At 38.3% G+C, this 19205-nt stretch overlaps 1 protein-coding gene across 6 annotated transcripts in view; it reads right to left on the bottom strand.

The window, feature by feature from the left end:
- PIBF1 (progesterone immunomodulatory binding factor 1) overlaps positions 1–19060 on the bottom strand; it is a 204286-nt gene extending 185226 nt beyond the window's left edge. For all 6 annotated transcript variants that reach the window (XM_034665285.1, XM_034665284.1, XM_034665286.1 and 3 more), the window contains exons 1-5: positions 18833–19060; positions 17504–17798; positions 9377–9477; positions 6658–6856; positions 4196–4315 (exon numbers count right to left, since the gene is read on the bottom strand). In XM_034665285.1, the coding sequence (XP_034521176.1) occupies positions 4196–4315; positions 6658–6856; positions 9377–9477; positions 17504–17755 (672 nt within the window). In that variant the 5' untranslated portion in view covers positions 17756–17798; positions 18833–19060. The remainder of the gene's footprint in view (positions 1–4195; positions 4316–6657; positions 6857–9376; positions 9478–17503; positions 17799–18832) is intronic.
- Between the last annotated feature and the right edge of the window lie 145 nt (positions 19061–19205).

Genomic DNA, 19205 nt, shown 5'->3' with positions numbered 1-19205 from the left:
CAAACATCAAGACACCCTCTTGCCTTTGCATTGACTGTTCCCTCTACCTGGAAGTTCTTCCTTGAGAACTTAGTTGTCTCCCTAATCTCCAAATCTTTGTAAACCTCTAACCTCCTCAGTGAGGCCTACTGGCTAATCCTATACAATTCTGAATATGATTTCTTCCCTGCTCTCCATATGGCACTGATATTTTTTCTTTTATCCTTCACAGTTATCACCTTCTTCCTCTATGATTTGCTTATTTATAATGTTCACTATTTGTTTCCCTGTACTTTTTTTTTTTTTTAAGATTTATTTGTTCTAGAGAGAGAGAAAGAGTGTGTGTGCACGAGTGAGGGGGAGGGACAGAGGGAGAGGGAATCCTCAAGCAGACTCTCCGCTGAGTGTGGAGCCCAACTCAGGGCTCAATCCCAGGACCCTGTGATCATGGCCTGAGCCAAAATCCAGAGTTGGACACCTAAATGACTGAGCTACCCAAGTGCCCCTCCTTGTACTCTTTTAAAAATATAAACTCCATGAGGCCAGAGATCATTGTTTTGTTTGCTGTAGTATCCCAAGCACCTAGAACAATGGCTGCCATATAACAGATGTACAACAAATATTTACTGAATGAATTTCATTCTCATAATAATGACCATATGGAAGGAAGGTGTTATATATTCTCATCCTATTTTGTAGATGGAGAAGTTGTAAGCCTAGGGGCAGAGAGTAAAGTTTTTTATCCAATATCATTATGCCATTGACAAGATGCAGAGATAAAACTTGAACTAGTATCTGTGAATTTTCCAAATACTAGAGTAGTAAATAACAAACCATTTCAAAAAATAAATCCCCCCACACAAAAATCCTTACAGTACACAGTTAAGCAAAATTTCTTTTAATATTAAATATTATATTTATTGTTCACTATATCCTTATAAGAAAGTCTTTTAATTTAAAAATATTCAGTTGATTTTTCCTAGAGTTGGGCAAGTTGACCTGTATTAGCCCTTGACAGACCAGAGGAATCAAACTTTATGGGTGACTTTAATATAAAAGTAACTCTATTCTGTCTAAATAATATTCTCTGAATTTCTATGACCTTTTATTAAGTAGATAACACACTGCTTAATTTCTTTTTTCCTGATTATTATTCAATTCTGTTTATATTATTATTAAATTTATGAAAAGGTTTAAGTCAGAGAATTATATTTTCAGCTGACAGGTGATAAACCTTTAAGAAACAAACTTGCACATGGAAGGATTCTGTGATGGTTAATTTCTTTTTTTCTCAAGATTTATTTATTTGAGAGAGAGAGAGAGAGAGAGAGACAGAGAGAGCGTGCACATGCAGGTGAGCTGGGGGAGGGACAGATGGAGAGGGGAAGGGAGAGCAGCAGATTCTCTGCTGAGCACGGAGCCCAAGGTGGGCCTCAATCTCACGACCCTGAGATCATGACCTGAACCAAAATCAAGAGTCAGATGCTTAACCAAAACTGAGCCACCCAGGTGCCCCTGTGCTGGTTAACTTCATGTGTCAATTGGCTAGGCCACAATACTCAAATATTTGGTCAAATACTATTTTATTTTATTTTTATTTTGGTCAAACATTATTTTAGATCTTTCTCTGTAAAGGTATTTTTTAGACAAGATTAACATTTTTTAAAAAAGATTTTATTTATTTATTTGAAAGAGAGAGAGAGCACAAGCAGTGGGGAGGGGCAGAGGGAGAGGGAGAAGCAGACTCCCCACTGAGCAGGGAGCCTAACATGGGGCTCAATTCCAGGACCCTGGAATCATGACCAGAATGGAAGGCATATGCTTAACTAACTGAGCCACGCAGGCACTCCGGAGATTAACATTTAATACAAAAAGGGGGGGGCAAACCATAAGACACAATTATTAATGATAGAAAATAAACTGAGAGCTGCTGGAGGGGAGACGGGTGGGGAATGGGCATTAAGGAGGGAACCTGTGATGAGCACTGGGTGTTATATGTAAGTGATGAATCACTAAATTCTACTCCTGAAACCAGTATTACAGTACATGTCAGAAATAAAAACTTGAAACAAATGAAAAAAACAAGTAACATTAAATCAGTAGTCTTTGAGTAAAGCCAATTACCCTCAATAATGTGAGGGTCACATCTAATCAGCTGAAAGCCATAACAGACCAAAGACTGACCTCCTCTGAGCAAGAAGAATTCTGTCAGCAGACTGTCTTTGTACTTCAACGGCCACTCTCCCCTGAATCTCCAGCCTGCCAGTCTACCCCATCAGATTTTGGACTCATCAAGCCTCTACAATCATGTGAGCCAATTCCTTAAAACAAATCTCAATCTCTCTCTCTCCAGATATCCTATTGGTTCTATTTCTCTGAAGAATCCTAAAACAGGTTTACAAACAAAACTGTTTCTTTGTCCAAGAGTTATTAGTTCATTAAAAACACTCAGGAACCCAATGAGTCAAACCAGTACTAATTATCTATGTTTTCCTATCAATAAAATACTAAAAGTGTTATAAGCAAGGTTGAAACAAAAAACAAGAATCTGGGATACAATGCCGTTACTGACCCTTGAGAGTGGAGAGATTTGCTTTACCGCACAGTAAAACCGTATCACATACTAATGATAATTCTAGAGTTGCAAAAGTTTTTTTCTCTTTGGCCCAAGGAATCTTTTGTTCAAGAGAAACCAGTCTTAGAGTCCCCAACTGGTAAAGTCATTGAAAAAGAGGTAGCTTGATATAAACAAGGTTAGAAAACTTTCCAGCCCTCCTAAAAAATAAGATGTCCTTGAGGGAAGCTGAGGTACTATGAGGTGCTACAGAACCATGTCTGAAAACTCATTTAATCGCCTCGTCCCCAATTAACCCAATGAACCCTGCGCTGCCACGACTACCACCATCCTGGGCATTTTGGAGAAATAGAGATTAAATGATTTGGCCAATGCTACAAAATTAGCTACTAGCCACGCTGAGGCTTTCTAACTTTGTCCTTTATTTTTTTTTGCAAATTTTATAAAAATTAAAAGCTACCTTTCTAAAATATGCAAAACACTTTACCTGCACAATGTGGCAGGTTAGCAGAAGAAACAACAACCCACAATAGAACCTTGTAGTAGGATTCATCTGCCTCTTTGGCATCACTCCTGCTGACTTCATCACTCCTATGAGGAGAGGAAGGAAGATGAGCCTTTATTTACCTGTAATATTGGTTCTGTATTAATGACCCAAATAGATTTTGTCCAGCACTAACAGAGCAGCAAATTAGGGCACTGAAATGTAAATTAAATTATAATTATTTATTTCTGGATAGATCTTTGGTAAAAGCTGCCCTTGAAATAGGACATAAAAATATTTATATGCAACTTTGCTAAAAATGACATTTTTACTTTGGTTTTTTTTTTTTTTTTTAAATTTTATTTACTCGACAGAGATAGAGACAGCCAGCGAGAGAGGGAACACAAGCAGGGGGAGTGGGAGAGGAAGAAGCAGGCTCACAGCAGAAGAGCCTGATGTGGCTCGATCCCATAACGCCGGAATCACGCCCTGAGCCGAAGGCAGACGCTTAACCGCTGTGCCACCCAGGCGCCCCGACATTTTTACTTTGAAACAGGAACACGAGCAATTCGATGAAATGAATGGACAAACAGGATTATTTCCTCCATTTGACAGAGCAGGAGACGTTACATGAGTTATTCAATATCATACAGAAAAATGAGAGTGTCAAGACATCATCTAAGATTCTGAGTCCAATCTGTTAGAGTTTGAATTCTAGAAGGCCAGACACTCCCTCTTTTGAGTTTAGTGCTGCCAGCACAGCATCAAGCACGTCACTGGGGCTGATGCTTACATCTGCGCTCGTGCTCCAAACAAACATTAGGAGAGCTAATGTACTTCATGAAGAGGCAAAATGATAAATGGATAGCAGCTCCCTTTCCTATCCCAAACAAGGCTACTCCGTAATGAAGAACAAAGAATGAGTTACAACAAAATGTTCAACCATGGATTACAGGCCAATATCACAGACTTACCCTGTCGATCTTTAAGATGACTATTTCCAATTTAACCCTCCCACTGCCTGAATAATTGTGTAGTCAGCATCCCCCAGTCCCATTTCTCTATCATTGACTTTTATATTCCTGCTCACAAATCTTGAGGAACCCCCCAGAAAAAACATGGAGCTTCTTCCCACCAGTGATCAGAATCATACAAACCTCTGTCAGTTGTTTTAGCTGGCCTTTGTTTTCACTTAGTTCTTCTGATAGGTCATTCTTTTTCACTTGCAGTTCAGAGATTTCCTTTCTTAATGGATTCACTAGTTCATAGAACCGAACCTTTAAAAGCAAAAATCAAATTAAAAAGCAGTTTTAGAATCCAAGTTACAACTAAAATTTACTAATTTATAGTACCCTCAATTATGAGTAATAAAAATATGAAGGTAACAAAAAGAAAGCGTTAAGTTTTGCATTATACGCCTGTATAATCAAATTTTGTTTGTACAGTTATTAACTGACCCTGACCACTAACACTTTATTAAGGCTTAATGTTCAATTAAGTTTCCTCAAGGCCCAGATTACAGATAATTCTCCAGCCTGACACAGTCTCTTTCTTCCCCTCTATCTATACTCCATTTACTTACTCCCCATTTCCCACTACTGCTCATTCCACCCCATCTGCTTGTTATTTCCCCGAGCACATTAAGTGCTTGAGTTTTGCTCGTATAGAAGAATTCTTCCCACTCACAGCTCATGCTTTCACTCCCTTCAGGTCTCTGATCAATGTCACCCTATCGGTAAAGCCCTAATTCCTCTCATCTGATTTAAAATAACACCCCCACCTTAAGGCAGTTCCTAGTCTCACTCTTGCTCTTTTCTCCATAGCATTTATGACAAACATTCTGCATATTACTTTTAAATTACTGTCTGTGTTGCTCCACCCGAATGTAAGCTCACGAAGGCAGGAATTTTTGCCTGGTTTGTACATTGCTCTATCTCTTTTGCCTGAACACGTGATAAGCCTACACCCTAGGCTCTTGGTGAAGCTCTACTGGTACCACTGCCGAGTCAGGGAAAATCAGGATGAATCAGGAGGGATCTTTCATATCACTACTTCCACTCAGTTCAGACCTCTCTTCTTACTCATAATTCTCTCAGAGGAATCTGTCTGCCCTAATCTAGTAAAGTGTTCTATCTGACAAATTCCTATAAAATCAAGAAACCATGAACAAATCAGGAGAGGGTAATTACGCCTATTTATTATATGGGCATGTAATCTGCAATTCCTTAATATGTTGCTGAATTGAGAGAGTACCACGTCTGGTACGAGGCTAGTCCTCAACACAGTGAATTTGTGTATGACTAACTACTGTGGATAGTACCATCTGTGAAAACAAGATAACAAAGAACATTAACAAACCACAGAACAAAAATATGTGTAACTGTCACTTGTGGGATACTTGATACCTACTATGGATAAAGTCACCACGACGGCACATGAGAGATTTGATTAGTCTTGGACAGTACACTTCAGATGGAAAAAATATATTTGAGCTATTTAAATAAAAAAATAGACAAAAAGAAACACTTTGTTTTATGAGATCACTAATCCAGAAACCTTACGCAAATGAAAACCAAGAGTAGCAACCACCACTCCTGCAAAAGTAACAGATATATTTACTTATGTTTACTATGTTACTATGTTCTAAGCACTATGCTAAGCATTTCACATACATATTCAGTTACTTTTCACGATCACCTCAATAGAAAGGCACTATTACTATTACCAATCCTTTTACATATGAAAAAGTTCAAGCCTCTAAGGGTGAAATGACATCTATACATCACAAACCAGCAGTTCTGAAAGTGTGGTTTGGGAACCCCTGGTAGCCACCCTGTCACTCTGAGACCCTTTCAGGAAATTCCTAAGATAAAACTATTTTCCTAATAATACTAAGATTTTTTTGCCTGTTTTACTCTCGTTCTCTTATGTCTGTTCAGTGGTGTTTGCTAGTGGCTACCTGATGTGTGATGAGATCATCGCCTTCAAGGCTAATGAAATACGTGCTTATGTATTCCTGCGTTTTAAAAATGTCTCAGTGTTAATTTACCAATATGGTAAATACTAATAGATCTAGCCCATATAAACAAAAGCGCCTTGGGGTCCTCAGTAATTTTCCAAACATAAAGGGACGCTGACATCAAAAAATTTGAGACTAAGGCCATAGATGAATCCTGTGTGTAGATTTGTATAACCAACACTGCAACAGATCCTGAACTAGACCACAAAGATCTCCTTCATCCTACCCCTTTATGATCACGCCAACTCCTTTCTCCTCTACCATCCCTACCCCCTGGCAACCACTTATCTGTTATCTCTGTAATTTTTCATTTTGAAAACATTGTAAATCACCAGTTTATGATAAAATGATTCATTTCTATGGACTATGTAGCCGTTAACTTCATGGCCCTATTTTTTGCTCAACTTTGGAGATCAATGGTCAAGACCCTTTAAAATTTGGTGATTTGAACACCATTCACCATTTCCAGCTGAGGGCCATAAAATGATAAAATAATTTATTAACTGGGTACTTTGAAGGTTATGGCTATTACGTAATTAACAAAATCTAATCTGAAAATATATACAGTTTTTTTTTTTTTTAATGATGCAACACACTTACAGATACATATTCAGGAATGGAAAGCTGATCTTCAGGAAAACCTTTTAGTTTCATATACTGTTCTTCTGTCAACTCAAAGTCACGCAGGTTTCGACGAATATCTCCCGCCTTCTCTCTCAGCTGAGTATTTGTCTCTTCTAGTTGTTTCTGTCTCAATAAAATAGTTTCCATTTCTTGTTTCATTAGTTCTTGATATTTTCTACATTAGGAAAGAATTTATGGCAAGCTTAAAAAAATCTCTGAGATTTAATTTTCTCAAAGTTACCTTTTATAGTAACATAAAAACAGGAAATGAGAAGCTCTCTAGTGTTTTTGGCTCCAGCTAAATGCTTATTTATTTAAGCAGTTAAACATGAAATGACAATTCTACACTCATTACTAAATGTGCAGCCACATAAATTGTTAAATAGAAAACTGATATCCTAAAGAATAATTTTCAAAACTCAAATTATAAAATTATACATTTCCTCTGCTTAAGATATAAGTTCTACATTTGTTTTGGACCCTACTCAACAAAATAATTTTCATTTCTTTCTATCCAGGTTCTTTAAGGAAGAACTGCTTGAAGATGGCAACACTCGACCACTGTAAAGTATTCATTCAACCAATGAGGTGATGAAAGGAGTAATCTGTACATAGTCATTCTCAAAAAATACATGGAGCACACGTTGCTAGCATTAGTTTTCTATTCGAAGATTTTGAGTAGGAAGGGACAACTGATTCTTTCCCCTTCCTTCTGTATCACACCCATCAACACACAAACATGCTGTTACTTTCCCTATCTTAAAAAAAAAAAAAAACAGTGACCCTATTTCACTGTCCCCTTTGTTTCCTCCTCCATAGAGCAAAATTTAAAAGTTTTCTGTACCCACCATCTGATGTCCTTTCTCTTAAACCCATGCGAATTAGGTTTTTATCCCTCCTACTGAAATCTTAAGGTTGCCAATGACATCTAGATTGCTAATGATCAATTCTCAGTTCTTTTCATCTGTGACCCAATCATTACTTGACACAACTGATCTCTCCTTCAACACACTTTTTTCACCTGGCTTCCAAGTCACTCTACTCTTGACATTTTTCTCCCATCTTTCCAGTAGTGTTTTCTCAGTCTCCTTTTCTGGTTTGTCTTAATGTTAGGAGTACTTGGCCCACTTCTCTCTGTATTTACTACCTTGGGGAATTCATCCAGTCTTAGGACTTAAATATGTACTGTCTATATCCTAATGACTCTCAGATTTATATCTCTAGACCAAACTCTTCCAATACCTACACATGGATTTCTAATAAGACAACTCTAACTGAACGTGTCCCAAACTGAACTCTAGCTCTTTACTCACAAACCTCTTCCACTGTGCTTTCCCTATCTTAGTTGACAGCAACTCCACCCTTTCATTTATTCAAACCAAAAATGTTGCCACAATCCTTGATTCCTTTTTTCCTCTTGAACCCCACATGCAACTCATGAGGACATCAGCTCAACCTTCAAAATATATTCAAAATCCAACAATCACTTTTTACTACCAAGAGGATTGTTGCAATGGCCTATCAACTGCCCTCTTAGCATCATTTAATCTGAAAATGCCTCAAGAATTAGAGTAGAAGAAGCCCAACCACTGAATGCAGTGGTTCAAAAGTACTGTCCCTAGACCAGAGGCATAAGCATCACCTGAGAACTTGGTAGAAATACAGATTCTCAGGGCTCACCCCAAATCAGAATATCAGAGGGTGGGACCCAACAAGCCTTTTTAACAAGACCTCCAGATGGTTCTGATACATACTAAAGTTTCAGAACCAATGATCTAATGTTATAGTGCTTGCTAACTGGTCAGATAATTATTTAAGTATCAATTAAATAGTGAAATCTGACAAAGAGAAAAGATGAGCACTTTACATATTTACTTCTAATTAACCTATGGAAAGAAGCAGTCACTTGCCAAATTTTCTACATAGGGTTCAGATTTTTTAAATACAAAGATGTGCTTTGTTTTTGTGTAAATCATTACTCATGACTGCCAAGTTCAATTTCTTCACCTTAAAATGACACTTGGGAAGAAATCTGAGAGGATGTTTTTTATGGACTTGTTTGATTTTTGCTCCCAACTTTTAAATCTGTCTTGCTTTCACTTAATTTGATGATGGTTTTTTTTCTAACCACTCACTTTTATTAAATTGCTTCCAAGAATTCGTTATAGTTTTCATAGAAGCAGCACATCTTTTTTCCACTCATATTTCATTGTTTAAATAATTTTTAATTATGTAAGTATAGCAAGGACAACTGTCATAGGAATATTTGAGAGTAAACACAACGGACTCTTCCTAAGTACACAACTGAGCTGGGAGAAAGAATGCAGGCAAAATAGAAGATAGTTTAAATCTGCAGAGTTAGATGGGCCATGAGAATTACAGTGTTTTACAAAGCAAATGAAGAAAGGTTAATCCAGACAATAGGTTAAGTGGTGGTGAGTTTAGAGAATTTCCATTGTCATTTACGGATCACTTACATCAGCAATGTTTGTTGAATGAATGCTGATTTTGACATTTTTTTATTTTGTGTATTGTAACAAGTAACCTACTTTTTTTGTTGGTTTGGATGTAAAAATTATTACCATCGCTGACTTAAAATTACTCTATTTTAGCTTAAAATTGCATGCATAAACAGGTAATGAAATTATTTTTAATGGCTAAATAGGTATGACTGTTTTTTTAAAAACTTTCTTACCTGGCATCCTTTTGTTGAAAAGTCAATTGATTGTCTAATCTCAATGTCAGTAGCTGCTTCTGGTGAAGAGCATCATTAAGTTTCTCCTCCAATTCTTCAATCTTAATAAAGAGAAAGAGGTAAGTTATACGGTCAACTTTCAAATTTACTACTACAAAATGTCTGAAAAATATAAAATGTTAAAAAAAAAAAGCACTTAAAAGAAACAGGCTAAAAAGGGTTAGAGGTTCCTCTGCAATGGTTATACTAACAAACTGCAGTCTGTTCCTACAAACGCTTGAAACTGCTGCCACATACATGGGTTTTCCGCCAGGCTGTCATTAGACTACTTTTCCCCCTTAACCCACTGTCACTGAGAAGGCTGTAAACAACTGGGATTTTATTTTGGTGCCTCACCCAGGTAATTATTTCCTTGATAGACTCTGCATTTGCACTCTTGATCCATGTATTTCCAAATGAATACTTCATGAGTGATGTCACAAATGTCCAAAAGAAAACTAGCCCTCAGAGGGTACGTTCCTTGCATCTCCCTAGTCTCCAACGCAAAAAACACCTAACTCACAGCTGATGTCTACCTCTCCCTCACAGCTTATTCTGATCAGACACCATTTTGTTGCTGTTCTTGTTGTTAAGTTCACTTCATAAATAGCTGTCAAAACTGCTCCATTCTCTTTGATGTCCACTGACAAGTCTTCAGTTAGACCCCTATCATCTCTCACTGGGAGTGTTTCCTTGTGTCCAGTTTTGTCAACCGCCAAATTTATCTTCCTTTACCTTCCTTTTAAAAAATATTATCAAAAATTTATTTCCCCAGTTTTAAGTCCTTCAGAGGACCTTCATTGCTTTCTTCAAACTTCATGGCATGACATACCAGTACTTCTTGATCTGGCCCTTGCCAGCTCCGTCCTTCTCTGGTCACTAGCGAAAGGGCACTCTGTATCCTTCAGTGCTTGCCATCCTTCAAATATGCTGTCGTCTCTCTAAGCCTCTATGGACTTGGCTTTTGCTCTTAGTCTAATTAAAAAATTCGTTTCTCTTTTTTTCCTTTCAACCCAGGTGATTCTTATTCGTCTTTTAAAATAGATCAATTTAACAGCCAATCTTTAATACATTCAAGTGGATTCCTCTTGCGTCAACAAATTCCCCATCTCTACTGCATCATCTCTATCATTAAGCACTTCTATCATCCACTAAAAAGAACAACAAACAATACTCTCTTGATCACACCACTCCCTTTGCTCATGTACCATTTCTCTGCTCACCATTATGTCAAAACTTCTATATTTTTTTCCATAATATTCCAGGGCAAGTATTCTGGATCACCTCTTTTAATATTCAGTCCACCGGTAATTTCAGTGTATTTATCTTACTTGACAGTATGATTTGACACAGCAGATGACTCTATCCTATTTTGGATTCCATGTTTTTCTCATTGGTTTTCCTCCTAATCCATGGGCCCATCTGTGGGCTCCTCAGGCTCCTTTGCTAGATTCTCTTCCTCTACCCTATTTCTAAATGTTGGACTCCACTTCATGTGGTTTGGGGCCCTCTGCTCTCACCAGGTACTGCCATCTAATCCCATAGCTTTAGGTGCCATGTATATTCTGATGTATATTATACATACGCCACACATACACACACACACACACAGTCATGGACTGGCCCCTAAACTCTAACTGACAATTCTGCCTTGGGGTCTAACAGGAATCTAAAGTTTAACATGTTCAAAACAGACCTTATATCTTACCTCCCAGATCAGTCTTCTCCCAGTCTTCCATTTCTCAATAAATGGCTCCAGTAGAAGCAGCCAAAAACTTAAGTCTTACATAAGGCAATAACCCAATTAACTGTCTTCTGCTTCTACCTTATCTGTCCTTGGTCTATTACTTCAGTGCCATTTTAAATACAAAAATCAGGACGTGTAACTCTAATTGCCTAAAATCTGCCAGTGGTTTCTCTGATGACACAAACTAAAGCAAGGGTTAATAAACAATGGCAATGGACCAAATCAAGCCCATGTCCTGTTTCTGAACAGTCCGTGAGCTAATAGATTTTGCACTTGTAAAGGGTAAAAAAACCAACAAAGAATATGTGACAGACCACATATGGCCTGCAAAGCATAAAATATTTACTGTCTGGGTTTTTACAGAAAAAGTTTGCTGACTTCTTATCTAAAGTAAAAAACTCCCATTGCTAAGTGATGCTGTGTCACATGACCTTGAAGATCTCCCAGTTGTTTTTTGATCATTTGTCTCGCTTGAATGTGATCTACATAAAAAAGGGACCCTGCCATATTCAGTTATATTTCCAGCAACATGACTCAATAAATGTCTTAAATCAACAAAAGATAACCACATTCCTCATAATCATTACTTTGCAAATTAAGAATACTGTTACCACAAGGACAGAAACTTCTACTCTTTCCAGGGTTACAACTTTCACAATTTTAACTGACTTCTAACTTTGGTTCCTTAACTCAGAGATAATCAAGCTTGAAGATGCACCCCTTCATTTATTGCCCAAGTAATAAGGAACCCAGAGACCTCAAGTGAAAGATAAAAAGACTTTCTGGCACTCAAAAATTGATAGGCATGAAAACTGAAGAGGAAAGGAATGAAGAAGTAAAGTAAGGAAGGAGATTTAGACAACGACGGGCAGGGATAAAAATGGAAAGCTAACAATTCTCTAGAATCAGGACGTTTGGCCTAAGCTTACTGTTTTAAGTTCTCTCAGTGAGCAAGAGGGAAGTGGGACTCAATGCTTTTGAGCTCCCTTGGAAAAATGTGTTCTTGTTTTTAAATATGGAGAAATCAAGTCAACATGGATCAAGACCTTCATAGTAAAAACTGTAACATTAGTAATGGACTGTGACAACCATAAAAATTGTATTGCCACCATACTGGTGTGGAAAAGACAAAAGAGGTTAGATTACATAGATTCACAGACTTCCTAACTTAAAAAGAAAAAAAACCTGCTACTTGTCTCCCAACACCAAGTCTTCTTTCTAACGTAACTCTGATTTTTATTAGTGACAATAATGTATCCAGTTAAATATTTACATTTCCCAGCTTCCCACTCCTTGCAGCTAGGGTGGTCGTGCTATATAGTTCTAGTTTATTGAGGTCACTGGCTTGAGCTTCTGGGAAAGCTCTTTAAAAGGGAATGAGTCCTGGGGCTTCTGGGTGGCTCAGCTGGTTAAGCGTCTGACTCTTGGTTTCTGCTCAGGTCCTGATCTCACGATAGTGAGATCTACCCTGGCGTGGAGCTCTGCGCTTAGCCAGTAGTCTGTTTCAGATTCTCTCTCCCTCTCCTTCCCCCTCTGGCCCTCCCCCTGGTAGCATGCACTCTCTCTCTCCTTCAGATACATAAAAAAATTAAATAAAATCTTTAAAAAAATAAAAATTAATAAAAGGGAATGAGTCCTTTGGCATGTGCCCCATATTCCTCCTCATCTCTGCCTGTGACATGGACACAATACTGGAGGTAGATCAGCCATCTGTGACTTTGAGATAAAAGCACATGTTAAAACAGGGGTGCAGAAGGTTAAAAGGAGCCTGGGTTCCTAACAATATCTAAATGACCTACTTTTAGATTCCTGTTAAACCAGAGAGACAAAATCCTTCTGTGTTACAGGCAGCCACATGTTCTAAGCCTCTGGTACTTAGCTGAACTTCATCCCCAGAATACTGCACGACTGGTTCAACCTCTTTCCACAGCAAAAATACCTATAATATATTATGACACTTGACCATTCAGGCCTACTTGAATGCTTCCAATGACAGGAAGCTCAGCAACTTAAACCAGGTCATTTAAATGTTAATAGCAAGAACAGGTTTACAGTCAGCAGAAATCCACTTTTCCTGTGACTTTTATTATCTATCGTCTAGTGAGGGAAATTTATTTTTAACAATGCCAGATGTAGAATATATATACAATGGAATATTACTCAGCCATCAAAAAATGAAATCTTGCCATTTGCAATGACATGGATGGAACTAGAGAGTATTATGCTAAGCAAAATAAATTAATCATAGAAAGACAATTACCATATGATTTCACTCATATGTGGAATTTAAGAAACAAAACAGGAGATTATAGGGGAAGGGAGGGAAAAATAAAATAAAACCGAAATAGAGAGGGAGGCAAACCATAAGAGACTCTTAACTATAGGAAACAAACTGAGGGCTGCTGGAGGGGCAGTGGGTGGGGGGATGGGGTAATTGGGTGATGGGCATTAAGGAGGGCACTTGATGTAATGAGCACTGATATAAGACAGATCAATCACTAAACTCCCCCTCTGAAGCTAATAAAAAAATAATGCTAGAAAATAATATTTTCATCTTTGTACCCCCAATGCTCAATGCACTGGTAAGCTCTGGAGAATGTCTAAAAATTCTGTTCCTTCATTGATCCCAGACTCTCACTTTTTCACATTCTACATCTCTGAAACTAGAATGCATCTTACAATCTATAGCACATAACAGCTTAACTTGGCAGTTTTTAATCTCAGTGATACAAGTAATGGTCCACTTTACAATCAAACTGCCTTGGATTTGATGAATTATGGAAGACTAATTTTTCTACTGTATAATATTTCTCCATATATTTGACAGCAAACCTCTTACTCCAAAGGGGTCTCTAAGCAAAACAACCCTAGTGCTCATGGACCAAAAACCATGGGAATGTAATGTAGGCAGCTATTCTGGAGAGTAATTTGACAGAACACTCAGTTGAATTAAGTATGCATATACCCCGTGAGCCAGAAATTCTACTCCTGAGCATACATGTCAAAGAAGATGTCCATGCAGGTCCAGAAGAGAAATGTCTACGGAAGGCCCACACTACACATGGTGGCAAAGAGCTGGGAGCATTCTAGGTGCCTATCTCTGCAGCAGTGGATGGAGAGATTGGGAGACACACACACTGATAATTACGTAGGAGTTAGAAGCAGAAGACTAGACATAACACAGTAACATTAATGATTTTAAAAACAGCCCTGAGTTGGGGGGAAAAACAACTATAAAAAAGATAAACTCTAAAACAAAACATGCAATTTACATTTATTTAAAGGAAAAAAATAAGAAAAATATCCATTTTCAAGAACAAACGTAAAAAGAAAAATTAGAATACTTAATAGAGGAGCATCTGGGTGGCTCAGTCAGTTAAGCGTCTGCCTTTGGCTCAGGTCCTGATCCTGGGGTCCTGCCCCCTCGTTGGGCTCCCTGCTCAGCAGGGAGTCTGCTTTTCCCTCTCCCTCTGCATCCCAACCACACTCGGGCCCCCCACCCTCTTTCTCAAATAAATAAACAAAATCTTAAATAAAATAGTTGATAGAGGGAGGAAGGGAAACGAGCTATGGGAATAAAAAAAATAAATGTACAAAACAAAAAGTGGCGGTGGCAAGTATCAATGATGATTAGGTGTCATAAACTCAGGAATATAATTAATTCAGTCTTTTGCATTTGTGGTCCCACCAGAAAAAACAAAACAATAAAAAACTGTACTAAGCACCATGTGGTATAATAATATAGTGCTGAGTAAGTATAGCTGCTATTAATATTTATTTTACACCAGGCATCTATGAGCTTATGTGCGTTGATTAACCTAATCTTCCCAACCACTCCATGAAGTAAATACTATCATTATTTTTATTTTACAGAAAATAAGGGAATAAAAAAGTTAAGCGATATGCCCAACTATCGGGGCTGGAGTTCAAACCCAAACTGTATGTATCTAGAACTGTAGCTCTGATCTGTTGCACTCCAGAGCCCCTCATGAATAAGCCACCGTTTTCCAAAATATAAATCTCACACTTCGAAAAGGAGAGAAGCCATTTATAATCAAGTACAATGCAAGCTGAAAACAGTAAAAGTGGCCTAACAAAATGTAAGTTTGGATGTGATATGTAGTTAGCACTTAATAAAATGTTTCTTGATTGAGTGGGTGGGTTCGTGAATAGGAGATTACCTCGGCCTTCCTCAATGGGCTGTATTTATGAAGATTTTGAAGGGCAGAGACACATGAGCCAGCAGCATTGTGGGAACCAAATTGAGGAGTAACAGCAATATGAGTAAAGAAATAGAGACTGGAAACCACTGGATACACTGACAAAATACCAAGTGGCCTAGTCTAGACCAAGTCACCTATGTAGGTGACCATACAGACAACCTAAGAAAGCGTTAGGAGCTTCCCTTGGGTAGAGAATGGGCTTTAGATCTCTTGGTTTGAATCCTACCTGGCTCCATCCCTCCCATTTAAATGGCCTTGGTAAGCTATTAACCACTTGTGATTCTGTTTTACCAAGAGCAAAATGGGGTTCAGTCCTTCATTTAAGATAGCTGAGCACTTACAATGTGCCAGGAACTATTCTGAGTGCTGGAGATACAAGAAGCGTAACCACAAAGAAACCCTCGTGAACCTCACAGTCTGTTAAGAGAAACAAATACCAAAACAAAGTCAGGTAATCCTATGAACACGTATATAAGGCACAGAGAATAAAGGGGGTGAAAAACGAAGATATTATTATTATTATTTTTTAAGATTTTATTTATTTATTTGACAGAGATAGAGACAGCCAGTGAGAGAGGGAACACAAGCAGGGAGAGTAGGAGAGGAAGAAGCAGGCTCACAGCAGAGGAGCCTGATGTGGGGCTCGATCCCACAACGCCGGGATCACGCCCTGAGCCAAAGGAAGACGCCTAACTGCTGTGCCACCCAGGCGCCCCCGAAGATATTATTTTAGTAGACAACAGCAATGAGAACTAATATTATGTGCTTACTAAATGTCAGGACTAGTCTAACTTATTCTATTGATTCATTCAATGTAAAGGGGCAGGGAAGATCCCCCTAAGAGCACATATACCTCACAGAGTTGTTGTGAGGTTTAAATGAGGTAACACATGAAAAGCTCATAGAACACTGGCTGGCACAATATAAGCACTCAATAAATGTTAGCCATTAATATATCTAATAACTGTACCTAAATTATTTCTTTACCTCATTAAGACCTTGGACACTTAGGGCTTAGGACATGTCATTTTCCTAGAGACGTAGTCAACGACTTTTTTTCTAGCGGCAAAATACTGAAGTATATTGCTATGATTGGCAAGAGTTAAAATAGGAGACTGACTTAACAAGAGAGAAAGTATAACTGAAACGACAAAATGGGGGGGGTTGGAAGAGGTGAGATCAAGAGCAAAAGTGGAGAATTTACTATTGGAAAGAAAAAAATTTCTCAGAGACAGAAGTAGTAAGAGTTAAGAAGTGTCTCCCGTCTCTCTCTCTTTCTTTCTAAGATTTATTTATTTATTTGCCAGAGAGAGCACAAGCAGGGGGAGCGGCAGGCAGAGGGAAAGGGAGAAGCAGGCTCCTGGCTGAGCAGGGAAGGACCCTGGGATCATGACCTAAGCCGAAGGCAGACACTTAACCGCTTAACCGACTGAGCCACCCAAGTGTCTCTTGTCTCCTGTCTTTCTGAAATCACTATAAATTTCTTAGAATTAGTGACAACTTTACCAGATCTTACATAAAATATTCCATAATTATAACCACATAAGGCAAAAAAAACAAAAACAAAAACCCAAGGACTAAGACATCCTTTCCTATTTGGTAAATACCACTTGTTAAATACTATGGTAACTGAATTTACACTTTGCACTATGACACAGTAACTATCAGAGATACCAAAGAAACTGAATCTCCAAGGCAGAGGACTATACAGACTCAATAATATAATTATGATACCGATTCTCCCTATCAAACTAGTCACATTAGCGTTAACTCCCAATGAAGCAGAAAACATCTTGGCTGGAAAAAAAAACACCTAAAAAGATATACCTCACACATGCCAGATTTTAAAAACTGAGCCTACAGAAGCAATTCCTCTCTGCCCAACTTCAAATCATCCCCTTTCAGGATTTTTATTTAATACACAGAAGCATAATTCACTCCCCCTCACCTTCCAAAAAGTTTTTTTTTAACTATGCAAGAAAATATAATTTTCTTTTTGATATGATAAATGTATCATTTCAAGTTTGGATTACATATATATATAATTTTAATTCTTATTTATCTGCAGTTTGAAGATAATGAAGCATAAAGGTAACAAAAATTACACCTAATTCTTACCTTTGTAAGATAATCCACTTTCAAGTTGTCTATCATCATATTTTTCTGGGATAGCTCTATTTTCAGTAACTGAATATTATGAAGTAGTTCTTTACGTTCGATTAGTTGCTGGGTGATTTTGATTTTACCATCTCGCTCTTCTGATGACGAAATATCATCCGTAGGAACTGTTGTTTCTAAACTAATATCTTCAGATTCCAGAGAGCTAGAGATGTTCACTTTTTTTGATGCCCTGGCAATTTTTCGAGACATTTTTTTTTTTTTATGGCTCAGTTTTCTTCTCCAATTCAATTTTCTGTGGGTTAAAAACACTAAATGTATTAAAACATTCTCTATGGAAAGCGTAAGTATATTAAAGAGATACTAATGAATGCCTAAGCAGTTATTAGGCAATCTGGAGGACCCCTCATCTAGGACAGATTAGTAAATTATTGCTCAAATCAAGCATATTAAATCAAGCTCATTAAATCCTATTATGACTTTGCCCCTGATGAATAAAAAGCCCAGTTCCTGGGGACAGCCATCTTACTTGTTGGGAAACAAAGAAATGTTCCATGGTAAAGGATAAAAGCCCTAGTCAGTAGTATCCAGGAACGCTACTAATAAAAGCAGCACGTGTTCAAGATTACAGAAATCACTTCTGAGTTGATCACAAAAAGGTTATGTCTATTTACAATCTTGAAGGATTTGATAGCAACAAGAGAAAAGCATGCAAAAATTAAGGTTAGTACAGAGGTGTCGAAAATGCACAAAAGCATAAGATAGTGGTAGTCCCGCTGGGGCCAAACCTTTGTCATTCTGAGTAGGACTCGCCCTATCCCTCATACACAAACACAACTTTAATACTCAAGACTGCAAGAGCCTTGAATATCAAAATGTGTTCGAAATGTATTCTACAGGCAATGAGACATCACTGAAGGTTTTTTAAAAAGGCAAACAGTGAGATAACATTCTAATAGACTTCCAGATAAAATGAAAACAAGAAGGTAGAAAAGATAAACTCAAGTATTCTAAATCGAACTTCTTACCCTTTCACAAGAATTTTAGCAATTCTCGTTTTAATACTACATGACATAATAAATTATTTACAGTATTGCAGATTTCAGCTCTTCTAACCTAAATGATTAGAAAGGTGTGTGGAGGGGAAACGGCATCCCTCTCAAAGGGAAAAGGGTAAAGAAAGTTGAAATCAGAGTGGCAACATCTGGATTACAAAGGATCGGGGGCCGGGACAGCCCACACGTGCGGAGTGAAGAAAAAAAGCCAAACTGGACAGTGTAGGAGGATTCCCTGCCCCGCGTGGGAAAAGAAGGGATCGCCGCTAACTACCTCGAAAGATTCAACTACTCCACGTCTATGGCTGGACCAGACACCACCGCTGCCTCTTCAAGAAGCTGAAAGCGTCCCCAAACAGAAGCTCAGGTTGCAGCTCCTCAACAAGGAATTTCAGATTGGGGACCGTTAGGACCCGTAACCAAGACAACCACTTCCGCGCCCGCAGGAGAACGGAGGAAGCGGCAGCGTGCAGGCTCCCGCGCCGCCGGAACTCAGCTTGGATCCACCCCAACGCGAGGAGCGATGCATGCTGGGAGCTGTAGTCCAGAGAGCCGCACCCAGGTCCTGGATGGAAATAGCTCCGGGCTCCGCCCATCCTCTTCGTTTTCGCCCAATCCTCTTAGCCCTCAGAGAGCCAACGAACGCC

The sequence above is a fragment of the Ailuropoda melanoleuca genome, chromosome 7 (genome assembly GCF_002007445.2).
Source record: "Ailuropoda melanoleuca isolate Jingjing chromosome 7, ASM200744v2, whole genome shotgun sequence".
Lineage (NCBI taxonomy): Eukaryota > Metazoa > Chordata > Mammalia > Carnivora > Ursidae > Ailuropoda > Ailuropoda melanoleuca.
Note: the sequence above shows the minus strand (reverse complement) of the source record. Positions and strands in the feature narration are given on the sequence as shown.